The 20572-nt window shown below is 42.9% G+C and overlaps 3 protein-coding genes across 13 annotated transcripts in view; 2 read left to right on the top strand and 1 right to left on the bottom strand.

Moving 5' to 3' along the window:
- The window catches only part of DNAAF4 (dynein axonemal assembly factor 4), an 86690-nt gene extending 77676 nt beyond the window's left edge, over positions 1–9014 (top strand). Inside the window, exon 9 of one of the 3 annotated variants that reach the window (XR_674497.5) lies at positions 8944–9014. Coding sequence is in view for 2 of the 3 variants with exons in the window: in XM_024348969.3 (XP_024204737.1) it covers positions 1628–1726 (99 nt within the window). In the remaining variant the exon portion in view is untranslated. Of the gene's footprint in view, positions 1–1627; positions 1991–8943 lie in introns of those variants that run through there. The other 2 variants (XM_009428982.5, XM_024348969.3) reach the window with 2 other exon arrangements.
- Positions 1087–11292, bottom strand: PIERCE2 (piercer of microtubule wall 2). Its single transcript, XM_003314680.6, has 2 exons — positions 10999–11292; positions 1087–1538 (listed from the first exon to the last, which is right to left on the bottom strand). Exons 1-2 carry the CDS (start codon positions 11014–11016, stop codon positions 1191–1193), a joined length of 366 nt encoding a protein of 121 aa, XP_003314728.1. The 5' UTR covers positions 11017–11292; the 3' UTR covers positions 1087–1190.
- The window catches only part of CCPG1 (cell cycle progression 1), a 91705-nt gene continuing 82389 nt past the window's right edge, over positions 11257–20572 (top strand). For all 9 annotated transcript variants that reach the window (XR_010151338.1, XR_010151336.1, XR_010151339.1 and 6 more), the window contains exon 1: positions 11257–11566. The gene's annotated coding sequence lies outside the window, so the exon portion shown is untranslated. The remainder of the gene's footprint in view (positions 11567–20572) is intronic.

The raw sequence follows: 20572 nt of genomic DNA, 5'->3' as shown, positions 1-20572 counted from the left end.
CACCAGCCCCGGGCTCCCAATGTGCTGGGATTACAGGCGTGAGCCACCGCACCCGGCCAATATTGTTAATTAAAACAAAAATCACTGTCTTTTATTTCTGTATCTCTATTTGCATAGTACAGTCTGCCATCAGTCTGCGTTCAAAAAATATTTGCTAAATCAATCAATAAATTACAAGTTCTCTCTTCCACCAGCCTAGCAGTGGGAACTAACACAATGTTAAAAGTGGGAAATTGGCTGGGCAGTGTGGCTCACTCCTGTAATCCCAACACTTTGGGAGGCCGAGGCAGGATGACTGGTTGAGGACAGGAGTTTGAGATCAGCCTGGGCAACACAGTGAGACTCCATCTACACACACACACACCCCCCCCACAAATTACCTAGGGGCATGGTTGTTGGTGCCTGTAGTCCCAGCTAGTCGAGAGGCTGAGGTGGGGGATGGTTTGAGCCCAGGAGTCCGAGGTTGCAGTGAACCATGATCATGCCACTGCATTCCAGCTTGGCTGAGATAAGGTGAAACCATTTCTCCAAAAATAAAAAATATAAGTGTGTTGGCTGGGCACAGTGACTCACACCTGTAATCTCAGCACTTTGGGTGGCCGAGGCAGGCGGATCACCAGGTCAGGAAATTGAGACCATCCTAGCTAACAGGGTGAAACCCCGTCTCTACTAAAAATACAAAAAATTAGCTGGGTGTAGTGGCGAGTGCCTGTAATCCCAGCTACTCAGGAGGCTGAGGCAGGAAAATCGCTTGAACCTGGGAGGCGGAGGTCGCAGTGAGCAACCACTGCACTCTAACCTGGGCGACAGAGCGAGACTCCAACTCAAAAAAAAAAAAAAAAGTGTGAAATTGTTGGTCAGAAGCTTCCTTAAATCAATTTTTTTTTCCTTACAGCTCCTGTGTTCCTTTGTCTTGATAAGTATACTCAATAGATAAGTAACTAAAATATGAAAGGCTTTTGAAGCTTTTGGATTACATGGACTAAAACACTTTCTACCTTTTATTTTGCTGTTTTGAACATATTTTCATTTAAAAAGTCACTGTCATGTAGTTATCAGTTGAAATACTTTAACTTATTTTAAAAATTGATTCAAAACTTTTTATCTTCTTTATTAGGTATTCTACCCTTAGATTTAACACTCATTTTTCCCGAGTATATTTTCTCTTCAATATACAAAGGAATATATTTTCATAGAGTGTGTTGAATATTAGGAAAATCAAGAGTTCTGGTTCTGTCAGGTGCAGTATTTAGAGTGTTATTTTGATAAAATCCAGTTGCTCTGATATGGCTTGAAAATACTTGCTCCTTTGGAGTATAATTGCAGGGGAAAAACTGTGGAATAGGTAGAAATTCACCATAATGACTTGAATTGGTTTTATACATAATCATTTGAGGTTTTGATAGTGAGGTGGCTGTCTGGAGTGTCTTTGGATCCAACATACATGAAAACACAGGATTGCCAGGGTTCACACAAGGAGGCAGTTGTTCAGATTTCATTTCTGTGTCTGAATTTGAAGGTGAAGTACTTTTCTTATCCTAAAAGATAAACACATAAAATCATTCTCCATTATAAAGTTCTGAAAAAAATAAAATTTAATTCAGTCCCACCCACTTCCCTTTTTCAGGAATTCTGTTCTCTTGAGGGCATTGAATGTCAGGCCTCTGAGCCCAAGCTAAGCCATCATATCCCTAGTGACCTGCACGTGTACATCCAGATGGCCTGAAGCAAGTGAAGAATCACAAAAGAAGTGAAAATGGCCGGTTCCTGCCTTAACTGATGACATTACCTTGTGAAATTCCTTCTCCTGGCTCAGAACCTCCCCTACTGAGCACCTTGTGACCCCTGCCCCTGAACCCCCTTCGACTGTAATTTTCCATTACCTACCCAAATCCTATAAAACGGCCCCACCCCTATCTCCCTTCGCGCTGACTGTCTTTTCGGACTCAGCCCGCCTCCACCCAGGTGATTAAAAAGCTTTATTGCTCACACAAAGCCTGTTTGGTGGTCTCTTCTCTTGACGTTGAAGACTACCCTTAAAATCACATACACCTGTACACAGAGCAAAGTTGTCAAAAATATGCTAAGTTACCTTTTTAAACATTCTGTACTAGAACTATGAGAATTTATTTAAAAATCTGTAAATCATAGGGAAAAAATCTGTAAAAGTCATAGTTAGAAGAGGAAGTACAGCTTGATTTTAGAGTGAGAAAGGGACAAGATAAACATCCAGGGTTAGCCTGGGTATGTGGGCAGCCATTAAATAACTAATTACATAGCTAACTGAATAATTACAATTGTGATAACTGCTATGAAGAAAAAAAAATACAAGATATTAATGAAGACAGAATGGGGGTTCTAATCTAGTGTTGGGGGTTAGGGAAAGCCATTCCACTGAAGTACCATTCAATCTAAGATTGACTATAAGGCAAGGAAGTAAAAGATAGGGGTGGGGATAAAGTATGGCAAAAGTCAAGTAAATTAGGGTGAAAATATCATGAGATCAGAATAGAGAGCCAGGGGTTAGATCTCTTAGGGTTTTGTTGACTGTGTTTAAAATCTGAATCTTTATTGTAAAAGCAATGAAAAACTATTGAAGGGTTTTAAGGAGAGGAGTGACATGAGGTAATATAATTCTAGTAAAATTACTTTGGCTGTTGTTAGGGCCTGTGTGAATGTGGTGAGGAGCTGCAGTAGTCCATGTGAGTAATGATGACAATATATAGTAGGTGGTAGCATGGAGATGGAGCAAATTTGTTTGTTTTGTTTTGTGTGTTTGTTTTGTTTTGTTTTGTGTGTTTGTTTTTTGAGACAGAGTCTCGCTCTGTCATCCAGGCTGGACTGCAATGGTGCAGTCTCGGCTTACTGCAACCTCCGCCTCCCGGGTTCAAGCAATTCTCCTGCCTCAGCCTCCCAACTAGCTGGGATTATGGGAGCTCACCATGACACCCAGCTAATTTTTTTTAATTTTTAGTAGAGACAGGGTTTCACCATGTTGGCCAGACTGGTCTCAAACTCCTGACCTCAGGTGATCCAGCTACCTTGGCCTCCCAAAGTGTTGGGATTACAGGTGTGAGCCACCGCGCCCAGCCGATGGAGTAAATTTGAAATATGTTTTGGAAGTAGAATTCACAGGATCTCATGATTGATTGGAGGTGGGTGGTGAGGGAAAAGGACAGATCTAGGATAACTTCCAGGTTTCTGGACAAACACTTGGGCGGATGGTGGTGCCATTTACTACAATGTAATATGTAAATTAAATATATATGTAGTTTTATATATAGATGATACATAATTTTGGCACTGAAAAGCACTTTGCATTGATGATGGCCTGATAAATTAATATAACAATGTTTCGTCCAGGCGCAGTGGCTCACACCTGTAATCCCAGCACTTTGGGAGGCCAAGGTGGGCGGATCATGAGGTCAAGAGATTGAGACCATCCTGGACAACATGGTGAAACCCCGTCTCTACTAAAAATACAAAAATTAGCTGGTTGTGGTGGCATGCGCCTGTAGTCCCAGCTACTCGGGAGGCTGAGGCAGGAGAGGATCCCTTGGACCCATGAGGCAGAGGTTGCAGTGAGCCAAGATCACGCCACTGCACTCCAGCCTGGTGACAGAGCAAAAGACTCTCTCTCTCTCTCTCTCTCTATATATATAACAATGTTTAAAAAAACCAACAAACTGCATGAAAAACTCTAAAAAATGTCATGACTGAATCCTGAAATTCTGATTGTGAATTCTATCCTAAGAAACTTTATTGTAGAAAAATTTAATTCACAGCATTACTTACAAAAGAACTGAAATGTGTACTGATTTAGATGGAAGTTAATTTTAATTCTAATGCTAATGCCAAAAATACTAAGGGAGAAGACCACCCCTCATATTGTCTTATGCCCAATTTCTGCCTCCAAAGAAAGAAGAAGTAAAAACTAAAAGGCAGAAATGAAATCCACAGGCAGACAGCCCAGCGCCGCACCCTGGGCCTGGTAGTTAAAGATCGACCCCTGACCTAATCGGTTATGTTATCTGTAGAATACAGACATTTTATGGAAAAGCATTGTGAAAATCCCCGTCCTGTTCTGTTCCATTCTAATTACTGGTGCATGCAGCCCCCAGTCACGTACCCGCTGCTTGCTCAATCGATCAGGACTCTCTCATGCGGACCCCCTTAGAGTTGTAAGCCCTTAAGAGGGACAGGAATTGCTCACTCAGGGAGCTAGGTTGTTGGAGACGGGATTCTTGCCGAATGGCCGAATAAAGCCCTTCCTTCCCTTCCCTCTTTTTTTTTTTTTTTTTTTTTTTTGAGATGAAGTCTCACTCTCATCCCCCAGGCTGGAGTGCAATGGCAGGATCTCAGCTCACTGCAACCTCTGCCTTCCAGGTTCAAGCGATTGTCCTGCCTCAGCCTCCCGAGTAGATGGGATTACAGGCACCTGCCACCACGCCTGGCTAATTTTTGTATTTTTAGTGGAGACAGGGTTTCACCATGTTGGCCAGGCTGGTCTCCAACTCCTGACCTTAGGTGATCCACCTGCCTCGGCCTCCCAAAGTGCCGGGATTACAGGCGTGAGCCACCACGCCCGGCCAAGCCCTTCCTTCTTTAACTCGGTGTCTGAGGGGTTTTGTCTGCGGCTTGTCCTGCTACAATACTAATAGAAGTACTTGAAGATAGCTTATTTTCTTAAATAGTTAAGTTTCTTCTGCAACCTTACATTGATGTAAGATAAACGTTCACCCAGCCCTGGTATAATTATGTCAGAATAATTACAAACTGGGTATTCTCTAAAGTGCTGTTAGTATAAATAGACTTTTTGTTTAATAAATTTCACTTTGAGATGGTTCACCTATTAAAAGTTAATAGATGAACAATCAATGTTTTGTTTTTCTTTTTTTTGAGATGGAGTCTCACTCTGTTGCCCAGGCTGGAGTGTAGTGGCACCATCTCAGCTCACTGCAACCTCCCCATCTTGGGTTCAAGCAATTCTCATGCCTCAGCCTCCCAAGCAGCTGGGATTACAGGCGTGCGCCACCATGCCCAGCTAATTTTTGTATTTTAGTAGAGATGGGGTTTCACCATGTTGGCCAGGCTGGCCTCGGACTTCTGACCTGAGGTGATCCACCCGCCTCAACCTCCCAAAATGCTGGGAGGATTACAGGCGTGAGCCACCATGCCCAGCTGGAAAATCTATTAAAAGTTAATGACTTCACTTACTAACTTTTTTGGAAGACTTACAATGACTAATCCTTTATAAATTTAATTTCATTTGCATTTCTAGTTGGGAAAATTACAAATATAAGAACATTTCTAGGCTGAGTGTGGTGGATCACCTGAGGTCAGGAGTCTGAGATCAGCCTGGCCAACATGGTGAAACCCTGCCTCTACTAAAAATACAAAAAATTAGCCAAGCGTGGTGGCACACACCTGTAATCCCAGCTACTCGGGAGGCTGAGGCAGGGGAATTGCTTGAACCCGGGAGGCCAAGGTTGCAGTGATCCGAGATTATGCAACTCACTGACTCCAGCCGGGGCAACAAGAGTGAAACTCTGTCTCAAAAAAAAAAAACAAAAAAAAAACAAAAAAAAACCAGGCCTGGCGCGGTGGCTCACGCTTATAATCCCAGCACTTTGGGAAGCTGAGGCGGGCAGATCACAGGGTCAGGAGATCCAGACCATCCTGGCTAATGCGGTGAAACCCTGTCTCTACTAAAAATACAAAGAATTAGCCGGGTGTGGTGGCGGGCGCCTGTAGTCCCAGCTACTCAGGAGGCTGAGGCAGGAGAATGGCGTGAACCTGGGAGGTGGAGCTTGCCTTGAGCCGCGATCCTGCCACTGCACTCCAGCCTGGGCGACAGAGCAAGACTCCGTCTCAAAAAAAAAAAAGCATTTGTCTATGTAATATCTTATATCTACTCATATTTTAAATGTACTTAGAGCTGAAAAATAAAAAAAGTCCTAATGAGTTGAAATGAAGCTGATTTAAAATGCTTTCCCCATAAAAACATTCTTTTTGGTTTTTTTTTTGAAACGGAGTTTTGCTCTTGTTGCCCAGGCTGGAGTGCAATGGCGCGATCTTGGCTCACTGCAACCTCTGCCTCCCAGGTTCAAGCGATTCTCCTGCCTCAGCCTCCCGAGTAGCTGGGATTACAGGCATGTGCCACACCAGGCCCAGCTAATTTTGTATTTTTAGTAGAGACAGGGTTTCTCCATGTTGGTCAGGCTGGTCTCAAACTCCCGACCTCAAGTGATCTGCCTGCCTTGGCCTCCCAAAGTGCTGGGATTACAGGCGTGAGCCACCATGCCCGGCCCTTAAAAACATTCTTAAAGGGCAGCTTTTAATTAACTGTTTTGGTGTGGAGAAGGGAGAAAGTTTTTCTCTGTCACTCAGGCTAGAGTGCAGTAGTGATCGTAGTTCACTGCAGCCTCAAACTCCTGGATTCCAGTGACCCTCCCAAGTAGCTAGGACTACATGCACACCACCATACCCAGCTAATTTTTATAATTTTTTTTTTTTTTTTTGAGACGGAGTCTCACTCTTTTGCCCAGGCCGGAGTGCAGTGGCGCGATCTTGGCCCACTGCAAGCTCCACCTCCTGGGTTTACGCCATTCTCCTGCCTCAGCCTCCCGAGTAGCTGGAACTACAGGCACCAGCCACCGTGCCCGGCTAATTTTTTGTATTTTTAGTAGAGACGGGGTTTCACCGTGTTAGCCAGGATGGTCTCGATCTCCTGACCTCGTGATCCGCCCGCCTTGGCCTCCCAAAGTGCTGGGATTATAGGTGCGCACCACCGCGCCCAGCCTTAATTTTTATAATTTTTTTGTAGGGATGAGGTCTTGCTATGTTGCCCAGGCTGGTCTTGAACTCCTGGTCTCAAGCAATCCTCCTGCCTTGGCTTCCCACAGCACTGGGATTACAGGCATAAGCTACCATGTCAATCCCCAGCTTTTAACTTAAAAGTACTATAAAACCATATTCAATCTACTCTTCATCAACTTTTTCTTTTTTTTGAGACAGAGATCTCACTTTGTTGCCCAGGCTGGAGTGCACTGGCTGTTCACAAATGGGATAATAGTGCACTGCAACCTGGAACTCCTGGGCTGAAGTGATCCTCAGGCCTTGGCTTCTCAAGGTGGGACTTCAGGTACATGCCACAGTGTCCAGCTTTCAGTCAATTATTAATGTTCTACCTGAATAGTGTCCCTACTAAAGTTTTTGAAAGTATTTTTCCATGAATAAGGGGACTGAAAATATGAATCACATATAAAGCAATTTAAACTTGGACAAGTCACTTAGATTCTCTGTGCCTAAAATTTGTTTGTAAAACAGTGGAGCCTGGATTATTTGACCTCTCAGATCTCTTCTACCAACTCCACAGAATTTATTAACTTTATAAACTTGAGGCAGAATCATAGTGTAGTATACTATGTTTTCATGTTTTGCTTTATTTTAATAAGAATCATAAGCAAAAGAGGGCTGGATGTGATATATTGGAAGAGTAGCACAAGGCAGCAACTATGACCTAGGTTCTCATACTTTATCATTTCACCTTTATTTGTATATTATCTGTAAAACTGGTAAATAAAAATCTGCCATAGTTCCTATGGTTGTGGAGATTAAATGAAATAAAATTTGATGTAAATGGTGAATCACTATATGAATGGGATCAATTTTTTTGTGTGTGTGTGTGGAGACAGAGTCTCACTCTGTTGCCCAGTCTGGAGTGCAATGGCGTGATCTTGGCTTACTGCAACCTCTGCCTCCTGGGTTCAAGCAATTCTCCTGCCTTAGCCTCCCAAATCGCTGGGCTTAAAGGCGTGCGCCACCACGCTCAGCTAAATTTATTTATTTATTTTTTGTGAGAAGGAGTTTTGCTCTTGTTGCCCAGGCTGGAGGGCAATGGTGCAATCTCAGCTCACCGCAACCTCCGCCTTCTGGGTTCAAGCCATTCTCCTGCCTCAGACTCCCGAGTAGCTGGGATTACAGGCATGCACCACCATGCCTGGCTAATTGTGTATTTTTAGTAGAGATGGGGTTTCTCCATGTTAGTCAGGTTGGTCTCGAACTCCCAACCTCAGGTGATCCGCCCGCCTCGGCCTCCCAAAGTGCTGGAATTACAAGCTTGAGCCACCGTGCCTAGCCTAATTTTTGTATTTTTAGTAGAGATGGGGTTTCACCATGATGACCAGGCTGGTTTTGGACTCCTGACCTCAAGTGATCCACCTGCCTCGGCTTCCCAAAGTGTTGGGATTACAGGTGTGAGCCACTGCGCCTGGCCAAATGGAATCAATTTTTATCACTATTTTATTTTATTTTATTTTTTGAGATGGAGTTTTGCCCTGTCGCCTAAACTGGAGTGCAGTGGCGCAGTCGCAGCTCATTGTAACCTCTGTGTCCCAGGTTCAAGTGATTCCCCTGCCTCAGCTTCCAGAGTAGCTGGGACTACAGGTGCCTGCCAACACACCTGGCTAATTTTTGTGTTTTTAGTAGAAATGGGGTTTCATCATGTTGGCCAGGCTGTTCCCAAACTCCTGACCTCTGATGATCCGCCTACCTCAGCTTTCCAAAGTGCTGGGACTACAGTCGTGAGCCACCATGCCTCACCAAATTTTATTATTTTCTTTTTTGCAGGTTTACCTCAATGTATGATCTTCCAGAAACAGTTCTGAAACCTACAGGTTAATGACCTTGTATTAGCATAATATGGTTTGCTAATATTCACTTAATACTCATAAGTTTGTAGTTGGCAAAGCTGGAAATAGAACTCAGGTTCACTGAGTGTCATCAATGTTATTCTCATCAGATCTTGCTGTTTATTCTTTTTGATACTGCTTATTAATTTGTTTTAAATATTAACAACACAGATACTGGATAATAGTAAATCATAAGAATTTTAAAATTTTGATGGTATCTCAACTGATCAGCTTTTCTTAAATTTTCTAGGTTTCCTCAGCACGGGAAAGCTTTATAGGTGGAAGGTGGAGGCCCTGTGACTTGTGCAGAAAAGTGCCACGGTAATTTACTTTTATGGGCACCTAAGCAGGTTGCCCAGGGCAACTTGTAGATTTTGTTGTTGTTGTTGTTAATACTATCTCCTTCAGTCACTGAGAACTCTTTTTTAGTTTTTTATTTTTTGAGATGGAGTTTCGCTCTTGTTGCCTAGGCTGGAGTGCAGTGGCGTGATCTTGGCTCACTGCAACCTCCGCCTCCGGGATTCAAGCGATTCTCTTGCCTCAGCCACCCGAGTAGCTGGGATTATAGGCATGCGTCACCACGCCCGGCTAATTTTGTGTTTTTAGTAGAGATAGTGTTTCTCCATGTTGGTCAGGCTGGTCTCGAACTCTTGAACTCAGGCGATTCGCCTGCCTCGGCCTCCCAGAGTACTGGGCCTTAAATGCTGGGATTATAGGCATGAGCCACCGCGCCCAGCTGAGAACTCTTCTTGTTATCAAATGACCCTCTTTACTACTGGTTCTAGAATTTCGATCAGCTTTGGCTCAAAACATAATGCAGAAAACGAAATCTAGTAAAAACAGAAGACAAATTAGCTGATAAATTTTGTTGGCATAATTAGTACCATAAAATCTGGAAAAGCTAAATCTTAAATTAAAAATTTTTTAGATTTCCAGGATAATTCACAAATGTTTATAGATTCAGAAACAAAAGGCCCATTGCTTTATACTTTACATCATAGACAACCACTGCAGTTTTCTAATATGGGTTTCACCTTCTTCAAACCTGATATTCTTAAAATGTGGAGTTCAAACTGACTATAGTTAAGAACGAAACAAACAGCCAATACAAAGAATAATAAAAGGATGAGTTCAAATTATCTGCCACATGTCATCAACTTTTATTAAATGATAAAAAGGTTAATTAAAATTGTAAATGATTTTTCAGAAGAAATTACGTCTTAAAATTGGCCTGTGAAAGTGGCTTGAAAGGTATAAAAATCTACCAGTAGCTGGTATTAGCTTTCTTAGTAATTTAATTTTCAGTTAGAGAAAGCCAGACCACTTTGACCTTTCGAAGTCCTTTGGTATAGATACATATACATTTAAAAAGATAAATGAAAACAAGCCATTGATTAATAATGCCCATCGCAGAAGCTGTAATTATAAAATTAAGATTTTTTGATGTCACTGTTGATGTTGAATATAGTTAATAGAAAAGCAAAAATAAAAAATAAAAAAGGTCTAATTTTGAGGCACTCTTTCGTCTCTGCTCAGGCCCACCGTCTTCCTTGCTAATGTTTACGTTTATTATTAATTTTTCCATTTATTTATTTACTTTTACCACAATTAGGGGACAGAGAATGAAACCTAAACTTTTTATTGCTTCTGTAAAGAGTGAATATAAATGTAAGATTTTTTTTTTTTGAGACGGAGTTTTGCTCTTGTTGCCCAGGCTGCAGTTCAGTGGCGCAATCTCGGCTCACTGCAACCTCTGCCTCCCAGGTTCAAGCAATTCTCCTGCCTCAGCCTCCCAAGTAGCTGGGATTACAGGCGCGCGCCACCTCTCCTGGCTAATTTTTTGTATTTAGTAGAGACGGAGTTTCACCATGTAGGTCAGGCTGGTCTCGAACTCCTGACCTCAGGTGATCCGCCCGCCTAGGCCTCCCAAATTGCTGGGATTACAGGCGTTGAGCCCCGGCGCCCGGCCACCAAATCCTTTTTCAAAACAACTCTCTTCTTTGACAAAGTGCAATTTAAATAAGTATACAATTAACAAAGTACGTTTTTCTTGTTCAAAACCATCACTGAACAGTTTGCAACAGTAGGGTATGAATGCATACAATCCCGATGGTCTTTACACCTTCAGAGGCTATTCGGACTTAAGGAAACGTGCATTTACAAGTGTAAATGTAAAAGCTCAGTAGTTGCCTTGTAAAGTGCTTTTCGGGGTTGTGGGGTTGGGGGTGGTAGGAGTAGGTGGTGCCTCAAATTATACTAGCGAATACCAACATTGCCAAACATCTAGCCCTCTGCCTAAACTCACCCGGTCGCGGTCTGTCATTTTCGCTATCTTCTTTGTTAATTTTTTCGGCAAAATCAGTTTTCATGCAGCAGATGGCAAGAAAGCCGGTGAACGCCTAGGGACGTGGCCTTTTAACCGCACCCAATTAAAGCAGCAAACAGAAGATGAATAGCTGGGTGGATCAGTATGTGTAAACCTATCCGTTTAATCCGGGGAGCTGTTTTCCCGGGTGAAACCACGAATTCTTTTTGGAGGTTGCAACTCGTAACCATAGCAACTGGAAGTGGTCGCCGGCTCCCGGATGTTGTGGGGATCTGCGGCCGCCTGGCCCAGCTTCCCGCAGCCGCCCGGCGGCGGCCTGCGCTCCTCTTCGGGAGTGGTAGTTCTTCTCTTCACCGCTGCCGGGCAGGAGGCGCAGGCGGGACTACGCGTCCCGGCATGCACTGCGGCGCCCAGCCGGTCACCGCCTGCCGGCTGCAGACGCCTGCGAGCAGGTTGTTTTTATAAGAGGCGTCATTGGCGCCCGAGCTGTGACCGCCGCCACTGGGGCAGCCAGCACAATCGGGCGGAGGTGGCGCTGCCCCTTCAGGTACTGTACTAGGCGGGCTTAGACCCCGGGAGGGGGTTTGTGCCGACTGTCTGAGTCCCTGGCCGACACGCTCGGCTCAGTAGAGGAGCAGTGGCGGGGTCCGCCTCCTAGGCTGGGGCTGCTCGGGCGGGGACTTAACGCCTGGTGTCAGCGGCCGCACGGGCGACCTCATCGGGCCGTGCGCGAGTCCACAGCTCCGGAGGCCCGAGCCGACCCTGGGGCGTCCGGTCCGGTGGTCTTGCAGCCTCCAAACCCCGAGTGCTATACCGAACTGCGCGCCAAGGGTGGGAGAGCTGACGGCCTGGGCCACCCTTCTTCCTTCACTGGGCAGGCTTTGAGGTGCTTGTCGGTGTGGACTGATGAAAATCCATATGGTAAGATGTTATGTGCGTCACCCTGCCGGGTTTAATGCCAGCCTGTCTTTTGATGACATTTGAGCCCCCGTGATGTCAGGAATAGAAAGATTAAATATTAAATAATGCCCGGAGACTTCCGCTCGCACGCCAGCCTGATGATGATCAAATACCTCTCCATATCCTTCTCCAGTTCCAGTGGCCTCCTTTAGCTTTGGTCTCCCTAATCGATTTGTCCTCATTTGCAGCTGTCCCATGCAGTGCCTTGTACGCGTTGTTTATGTTTAGCACTATTGGGAGCACCAAGTAAGGTATTTTGTTGAGTGGTGAAGTTTGCACTGTTCTGCTCTACTTTTATTGAAAAACACAGTTGGGCATTCTTGTAGTTAGAATAGCTAACTATATAGTACTATGAATTTTAGATTTGTCTCCTCCAATCTACAGGATAGTGCTTGAAATATCGCTATTACTGCATCGTATCTTTTAAGATTAGAATCATATTGGGTCCCACACGTCTCAGGGGATATTTATCACACACATCCAGTGTGAATGGTTTACTTTTATTTTCTGAGTTCAGGTCATATAGCAGAAGATGGAGATGGTGAGGGTATTATTTTAATTCATTATTATTATTTTTTTTTTTTTGAGGGAGGGTTTCGCTCTTGTTGCCAGGCTGGAGTGCAGTGGCGCGATCTCGGCTCACTGCAACCTCTGCCTTCCAGTTTCAAACGATTCTCCTGCCTCAGCCTCCCGAGTATCTGGGATTACAGGCGCCCGCCACCACGCCCAGCTAAATTTTGTATTTTTAGTAGAGACGGCGACCGGGGGTGGGGGGGGGGGTGTCTCACCGTGTCGGCCAGGCTGGTCTCGGACTCCTGACCTCGTGATCCGCCCACTTCGGCCTCCCAGAGTGCTGGGATTACAGGCGTGACCCACCGCGCGGGCGTTAATTCATAATTTTTAACCTTTTACGCTGAGGGCGGAATTTCAGTCAAAAAAGCTATTAAAAATCAGCCCAAATACAATTTAAAGGTGTGGGAAATACTCCTTAGATGAAAACAGTTTAGAAAATAGTGTAATTGCAATTTTGTAAACCATGGAACAAAAAGTAAACTTACTTCTTTTAGAAATGACTTAAAGGGTCCAGAGCGGTGGCTCAGGCTTGTAATCCCAGCACTTTGGGAGTCCCATGCAGGTGGATCACGTGAGGTCAAGAGTTCGAGACCAGCCTGGCCGACATGGTGAAACCCTGTCTCTACTAAAAATACAAAAATTAGCCTGTAATCCCAGCTACGTGGGAGGCTGAAGCAGGAGAATTACTTGAACCCGGGAGGCGGAGGTTGCAGTGAGCCACAAGATCTGGCCACCGCACTCCAACCTGGGTGACAGAGTGAGATTATCTCAAAAAAACAAAAAAAAAAAACAAAAAAAGAGAGAAAAAGAAAGAAAAGAAATAAAGGATATTCACAGTTATAAAAGTGTAGATAGTGAAACTAGAAATGATTTTTCTTGTACTTTCCTGTATTTTTCAAGTTTTCTGTAGAAAAAACTTTTAAAAAAGGATGCAAGTGTTAACAGCACTTTGAGAGTTTCTATATCATTTTTTTCACTTTCTAGTGGAAAGCCCCACCCTTATGCAAAAAAAAAAAAAAAAAGCAGCAATTCCAGTTATGGACTCTATGAACATTACTTTAAAAAGAAAATAAGGGCCTAGAGCGGTGGCTCATGCCTGTAATCCCAGGACTTTGGGAAGCCAAGGCAGGCGGATCACTTGAGGTCAGGACTTCAAGGCCAGCCTGGCCAACATGGCAAAACCCCGTCTCTACTAAAAATACAAAAATTAGCTGGGCATGGTGGCGGATGCCTGTTATCTCAGCTATTCAGGAGGCTGAGGCAGGAGAATCGCTTGAACCCGGGAGGCAGAAGTTGCAGTGAGCTGAGATCATGCCACTGTACTCTAGCCTGGGTGACAGAGTGAGACTGTCTCAAAAACACCAAATAAGCAACAACAGTAAAAAACACAGGCAAAGTCCCTGTTGCTGCATCTGTAGACTATATGAATTTAAGTGTAAATTATTTGGAGAGTAGGGACCATAAATGAATTAGGTGGACTCGAAGAAAATAACAGATCCGACAATTTGTAGCATTTGTAGATCTCATTTTATTTTTTGGAGATGATGTCTTGCTCTGTCACCTAGTCTGGAGTGCAGTGGCCTGGACACGACTTACTGCAGCCTCCTGGGCTCAAGTGATCCCAACACAGCCTCCCACATAGCTGGGGCTACAGGCACATGTCACCAGGCCTAGGCCTGGCTAATATTTTTTCTGAGACAGAGTGTCGCTCTATTGTATGGTAGTTCAGTCTCGGCTCACTGCAACCTCTGCTTCCTAGTAGCTGGGATTACAGTGTGATTCAAGCTGAGTTCAAGTGTGATTCTCCTGCCTCAGCCTCCCAGTAGCTGTCACATGTCACAGACATGTGACACCATGCCCCACTAAATTTTTTTTTGAGACGGAGTTTCGCTCTTGTTGCCTAGACTGGAGTGCTATGGCAAGATCTCAGCTCACCACAACCTCCGCCTCCTGGTTTCAAGCGGTTCTCCCGCCTCAGCCTCCCGAGTAGCTGGGATTACAGGCATGCGCCACCATGCCTGGCTAATTTTGCATTTTTTAGTAGAGACAGAGTTTTTTCCATGTTGGTCAGGCTGGTCTCAAACTCCCGACGTCAGGTGGTCCGCCTGGCACAGCCTCCTAAAGTGCTGGGATTACAGACGTGACCCACTGCCCCTGACCTAATTTTTGTATTTTTAGTAGAGACTGGGTTTTGCCATGTTAGCCGGGCTGGTCATGAACTTCTGGCCTCAAGTGATCTGTCCGCCTTGGCCTCCCAAAGTGCTGGGATTACAGGCACGTAGCCTGGGATTACAGGCACATACCACCATGCCCGGCTAATTTTTGTATTTTTAGTAGAGATGGGGTTTCACCATAATGGCCAGGATGGTCTCGATCTCCTGAATGCGTGATCCGGTTGCCTGGGCCTCCCGAAGTGCTGGCATTACAGGCGTGAGCTACCGCGCCTGGCCCTAATTTTAAAATTTTATGTAGAGGCAGGGTCTCGCTATGTTTCCCAGGCTGGTCTCTTTGAACTCCTGAGTTCAAGCGATTTTCCTGCCTTAGCCTCCCAGAGTGCTGGATACAGGCATGAGAGCTCCATGTCTGGCCTGTACATCCCATCTTTTGATCTGGTTTCTTTTCACCTTGTACAGTTAAATCAGAGGTGAAAGTACTTAGCTTTTCTTCACTTAAGCCTGGAAAATCTTAAACTTGTTAACATTGAATCACGTTCAGTACCATGTTTTATATGTCTGATATTTTGGCTTATGTCTATTTTTGTTTTTATTTTTTGTTATGGTTATGTTGGATATGGACTGGTAAGTAGTATAATCAATCATTAGCCCACATTTTGCTTTCTGTTGTAAAGGGCTACATTGTTCTTCCACAGTAATATACAGTACTTTTTTTTTTTTTTTGGCTACTATCAGCCCTTAAAAATTAAGGGGGTTTACCTTAACACCAAGTGTCCATTAACACTGGATAAAATATCTATTCTAAAGTGTTTTACAAAAAACACTGGTAACACGTTGTTTTTCAGGTTGTGGTGTTCATACTTTATTTTCTTAGGTTGTCTTCTTTGGAGCTTGCCTACTCCAAATGTCAATTTCTTTTCAATATTTTTTACCTTACAATTTTGTATATTCTGTGTAGTGAGTTGGCTCAATATGTTATTAGGCTTTGGGTCTATTCACAGGGCATAAGAAAAATTCATAATTGATTAACATGTCTGATTTACTAACTCATTCCACAGTATTATTGTATGGGTTGTATAATTATATTCTTATTCAAGTTAAAGAAAGACTTTTAAAAACTAGGTGCATATGAACTGCTAAAATCATGGAAGTAGTAGTTTTTGAACATGTTAAGAACATGAACACAGCAGCAAGGCCTGTTAAGTCCAAGGTACTTTAAACAAAAAATGCAGACTCATGTAACAGTGCAGAACTGCTGGAGGCTGAATTATGTTTGTGTTTCTTTGTGGTGAAGATGAGGAAGTTGCAGTATTGTAAGTGATAAAGGATTACATTTTCACAAATTTCCTTCCTGACAGTTCCATAATTGTAACTAGACTAAAACACTTGGTTTCAAAGGTCATTTGCAATGTATTGCATCAGATAAACTTGGCCATATTTTCTCTCAATTTGAGTTCTAAGATGAAATTCAGCCCTATGATATGGGAAGGATTGTAATTAAGTGATAAATAAAGGGATTTTTTTCCCCCAAAGGGTATTTAATGTGTGGAAAGCTCTTTAAGGGTCTATAGAATTACTTGAGGAAGTATTAGAAAATAAGAAGTGGGAGTTAAGTATTTTTTTCTGTCATCACAGGAAGCCTGAAATCTTTTTTTTTTTTTTTAAGTACTTATCCAAATCACTATTCTTTTAAAATCTTACAAAATCTTACTTCTGGTTCATATTGCCAGCATGTTGAAATGTAAAAAGAGCATTAGGTTGGAAATCAGAGGATTTTTAATTATGTTGAGGAAGTAATTATTTATAATTTTCTGTTCGTTTTCATTTGGAATTTGTAAATAATAGCAAGCTGTCTTTATGGGGGTATTTGTGAAGATTAAATCAGATATGAAAATGAAATTGCTTTGTAAGTGGTGGAGTTATCTACTCATATGAAGTATTATTGTACTAAGTGCATTTACATAAAGCACTTATATGTTTGAAGTGTGATGCCTTGATGTGATAAATACTTTTTGACTGGGAAGTTTGATGAAGAAAAAAAGTCAAATGGGGTATTCATTTGATTTCTTGGTAGAGATTGGTGGCTTTTTCCAGACTGAAGGAAACCTGGCTCCTCTCCTGACTGTGACTTTGCACTCTGTTGCATCAAATGTCCTGAAACTGCAGTGTACTTTTGTGGTTGAGCTTTTAATTTTGGTTTTGATTTGTTTTAATCTCACTTCTATAAGTGTAAGAATGGTCATCAGTCTAGTTTGACAATAGGAAGTAGCTATTGTTTTTAATATTCTCAAATGGATCTTTAAGTTATTTCATGAACAACGAGACTACATTGAATGTGAAATCTCAGGTCCTCTGAGAAATACATTTCATGTTTAAAGCATTAGTCTTTGAGCCAAAGAAATAATGGAGTTTAGATTTTTCCTTCTGGGGAAGTTATCTCTGGCTATGAGAGGATCTGACCCTTGAGATTAACTTCAAGTTAGGTTGATATATAGAATATTTACGATAAAGAAAAAGTATTTTAGAAACAAGTACATATTGGCTGGGTGTGGTGGCTCATGCCTGTAATCCCAGCACTTTGGAAGGTCGGGGAGAGTGGATCACCTGAGGTCAGGAGTTTGAGACCAGTCTGGCCCAACATGGTGAAACCCCGTCTCTACTAAAAATACAAAAATTAGCCTGACTTGGTGGTGTGTACCTGTAGTCCCAATTACTCAGGAGGCTGAGGTGGGAGGATCGCTTGAGCCAAGGAGTTTGAGGTTACAGTGAGCTGTGATGGCGCCACTGTACTCCCGCCTGGGTGAGTGACAGAGCGAGATCCTGTCTCTAAAAATAAAGCTATAATAAAGACATTAACAAATAAAATTGGAGCTATTTATCAAAACTTTGAACTTAATACTAATTAATAAAGTAGCTCAAGGAAAAAAGTAAGTAATGTAAGCTACCATTAGGCAAATTATGCTGAGAAGTATAGTAAGTGCTATAGATTCAGGGGAAAATGAAATCAGTGTATGTCAGAAACAGTGATCTAGGAAAATTTCATGGGAGAAGACAGCTTTAAATACAGAAATCAGAATGAAGGAAGAAAAGCATTTCAGGAAGTGAAGACATGGAGTTAGGGTTGTCCATTTTGTGTTCAGAAGACAGCAATTAAATTACTTCGGCCATATGACGAGGAAAGCTAATCAGATTAGTTGCAAATTAGGTGAGAACCAGATAGTGGGAGTTTTTCAGTGTCACACTAAGGAGTGTGTCCTTATGGTACAGAATACTTACTCTTAAAGTTGGGCAGACTCTGAGTGGGAAGAAAAATATTTTAGCACTGGGTATAAGTGTATGTAACCTGCAGTCTCTTTCATCTTTGCCTCTATGTTTATAGGTAGTAGTGGTTTTTTTTTTTTGAGACGGAGTTTCATTCTTACGCCCAGGCTGGAGTGAAATGGCATGGTCTCGGCTCACTGCAACCTCCACCTCCTGGTTCAAGCGATTCTCCTGCCTCAGCCTCCCGAATAGCTGGGATTACAGGCATGGGCCACCATGCCTGGCTAATTTTTGTATTTTTAGTAGAGACGGAGTTTCGCCATATTGGCCAGGCTAGTCTTGAACTCCTGACCTCAGGTGATTCACCCGCCTCGGCCTCCCAAAATGCTGGGATTATAGGCATGAGCCACTGCGCCCAGCAGTAGTGTGTTTTTAGGGAGGGACAGGGAAGGTTGAAAAATGGCACTGTAGAAAGCCATCAGTACCGTAGCAATTAAACCAGCGTTGTAGTGGTTCAGGAATAGAAAATAGATCAGTGGAACAGAATAGAGAACACAGAAATGGATTAATAAATGTGTGGGACTTTATATGACAAAAGGTGGCATTTCAAATTATAGAAAAAGTGTAGAATATTCAATATTTGGTTTAATTTCCACTTCACACCAAAAGAAAAAAAATCCAAATGCACGAATTAAACAGCTAAATGTAAAAGCCAAAAACTGTGGAAGTATTAGAAAATACAGGAGAATAATTTTATAGTCTTGGGAGCAGGAAAAACTTTCTAAAACAAGATACAAAATCTAGATACTATAAAGGACACCCTGTTTTCCAGCCTCTACATTGACTGTATAAAATTTGAAACATAATAAAGATACTTTAAAAATGTTTGAGGCATGCTAGAACATTAATTCATGACCCAACTTATAAGGAACTACAAATCAGTAATGACAATCTAATAGGAAAGTGAACATATGAATATAGATGCTTCACAGAAAAGGAGATGAGGATAGCCAGTAAATACAAGATGCACAGCCCCACTGAAGTCTTCTGGGAAGTGCAGATTAAGGAATTTATTATTTTGCTCATGAGATGAGTGCAAATTAAAGATGGTTGTTACTCTGTTGGTGGGATTGTGGAGAAATAGGTACTTTCATATGTTGTTGGCAGCAACTTTGTACTACCTTTGGGAGAGCAATTTAGCAATATCTATAATTTTTTTTTTTTTTTTTGAGATGGAGTTTCACTGGAGTGTGCCTGGCCTTTTTTATTTATTTTTGAGATGGAGTCTGGCTCTGTAACCCAGGCCTTAGTGCAGTGGTGTGATCTCGGCTCACTGCAACCCCCACCTCCTGGGCTCAAGCGATTCTTCTGCCTCAGCCTCCCAAGTAGCTGGGATTACAGGCACGCACCATCATGCCTGGCTAATTTTTGTATTTTAGTACAGGTGGGGTTTCACCATGTTGACCAGGCTGGTCTCGAACTCCTGACCTCGTGATCCGCCCACTTCGGCCTCCCAAAGTGCTGGGATTACAGGTGTGACTCACCACCCCTGGCCTTTTTTTTTTTTTTTTTTTTTTTTTGAGGTAGAATATCTTGTCCAGGCTGGAGTGCAGTGGTATTATCTCGGCTCAGTTCAACCTCCACTTCCTGGGTTCAAGCAGCAATTCTTGTGCCTCAGCCTCCTGAGTAGCTGGGATTAAAGGCTCCTGCCACTATGTGGGCCTAGCTAATTTTTTTGTATTTTTAGTAGAGATGGGGTTTTGCCACGGGCCAGGCTGGTCTCAAGTGATCCTCCCAAAGTGCTGGGATTACAGGTGTGAGCCACCACGCCCTGCTAATTTGTTGTATTTTTAGTAGAGATGGGTCTTCACCATGTTGCCCAGGCTGGTCTCAAACTCGTGAGTTCAAGCGATTTGCCTGCCTCGGCCTCCCAAAGTATTGGAATTACAGACGTGAGCCAACGGCCCAGCCTGTGGCTTTTCGTGGAGTTCTTAGAACGTAAGTTTTCTGTGCTGTTGTGCTTTCTACTTTCTCTACCTTTTGGAATGTCTTCACTTTCCAGTCCCTTTTACCTAGATAATTTGAATTACTCTCTGAAGGCTCAACCTACTTTTCATGAGTTACAGATATTTGCTTCTTAAGGATCTTTTTTATCAGTTTCATTTTGATATTTTAGATGTGAATTCAATTTGGTTGACGGAGTCTTGCTCTGTCACCCAGGCTGGAGTGCAGTGGCACAATCTTGGCTCACTTTAATCTCTGCCTCCTGGATTCAAGCCATTCTTCTGCCTCAGCCTCCCAAGTAGCTGGGACTACAGGTGCCCACCACCATGCCCGGCTAGTTTTTTTTTTTTTTTTTTTGTATTTTTAGTAGAGATGAGGTTTGCACCATGTTGGCCAGGCTAATCTGGAACTGTACCCGGCCTGACAGTTGGTCTTTTTAATATTTAGCTTATCTCTAGGTGTTTCATCCATAGAACTAAATCTCAGTTGTGTTCAGGTAAAAAAAAGATGGAAAACTACTCACTCATTCTTCAGAACTGTTTTCAGGACTTCAAGGAGGCCTTCCCTAACCACCCTATTTA

This window comes from Pan troglodytes, chromosome 16, assembly GCF_028858775.2.
Source record: "Pan troglodytes isolate AG18354 chromosome 16, NHGRI_mPanTro3-v2.0_pri, whole genome shotgun sequence".
NCBI classification, from domain to species: domain Eukaryota; kingdom Metazoa; phylum Chordata; class Mammalia; order Primates; family Hominidae; genus Pan; species Pan troglodytes.
The sequence above is the reverse complement of the archived record's forward strand: the minus strand, read 5'-3'. Positions and strand labels throughout refer to the sequence as shown.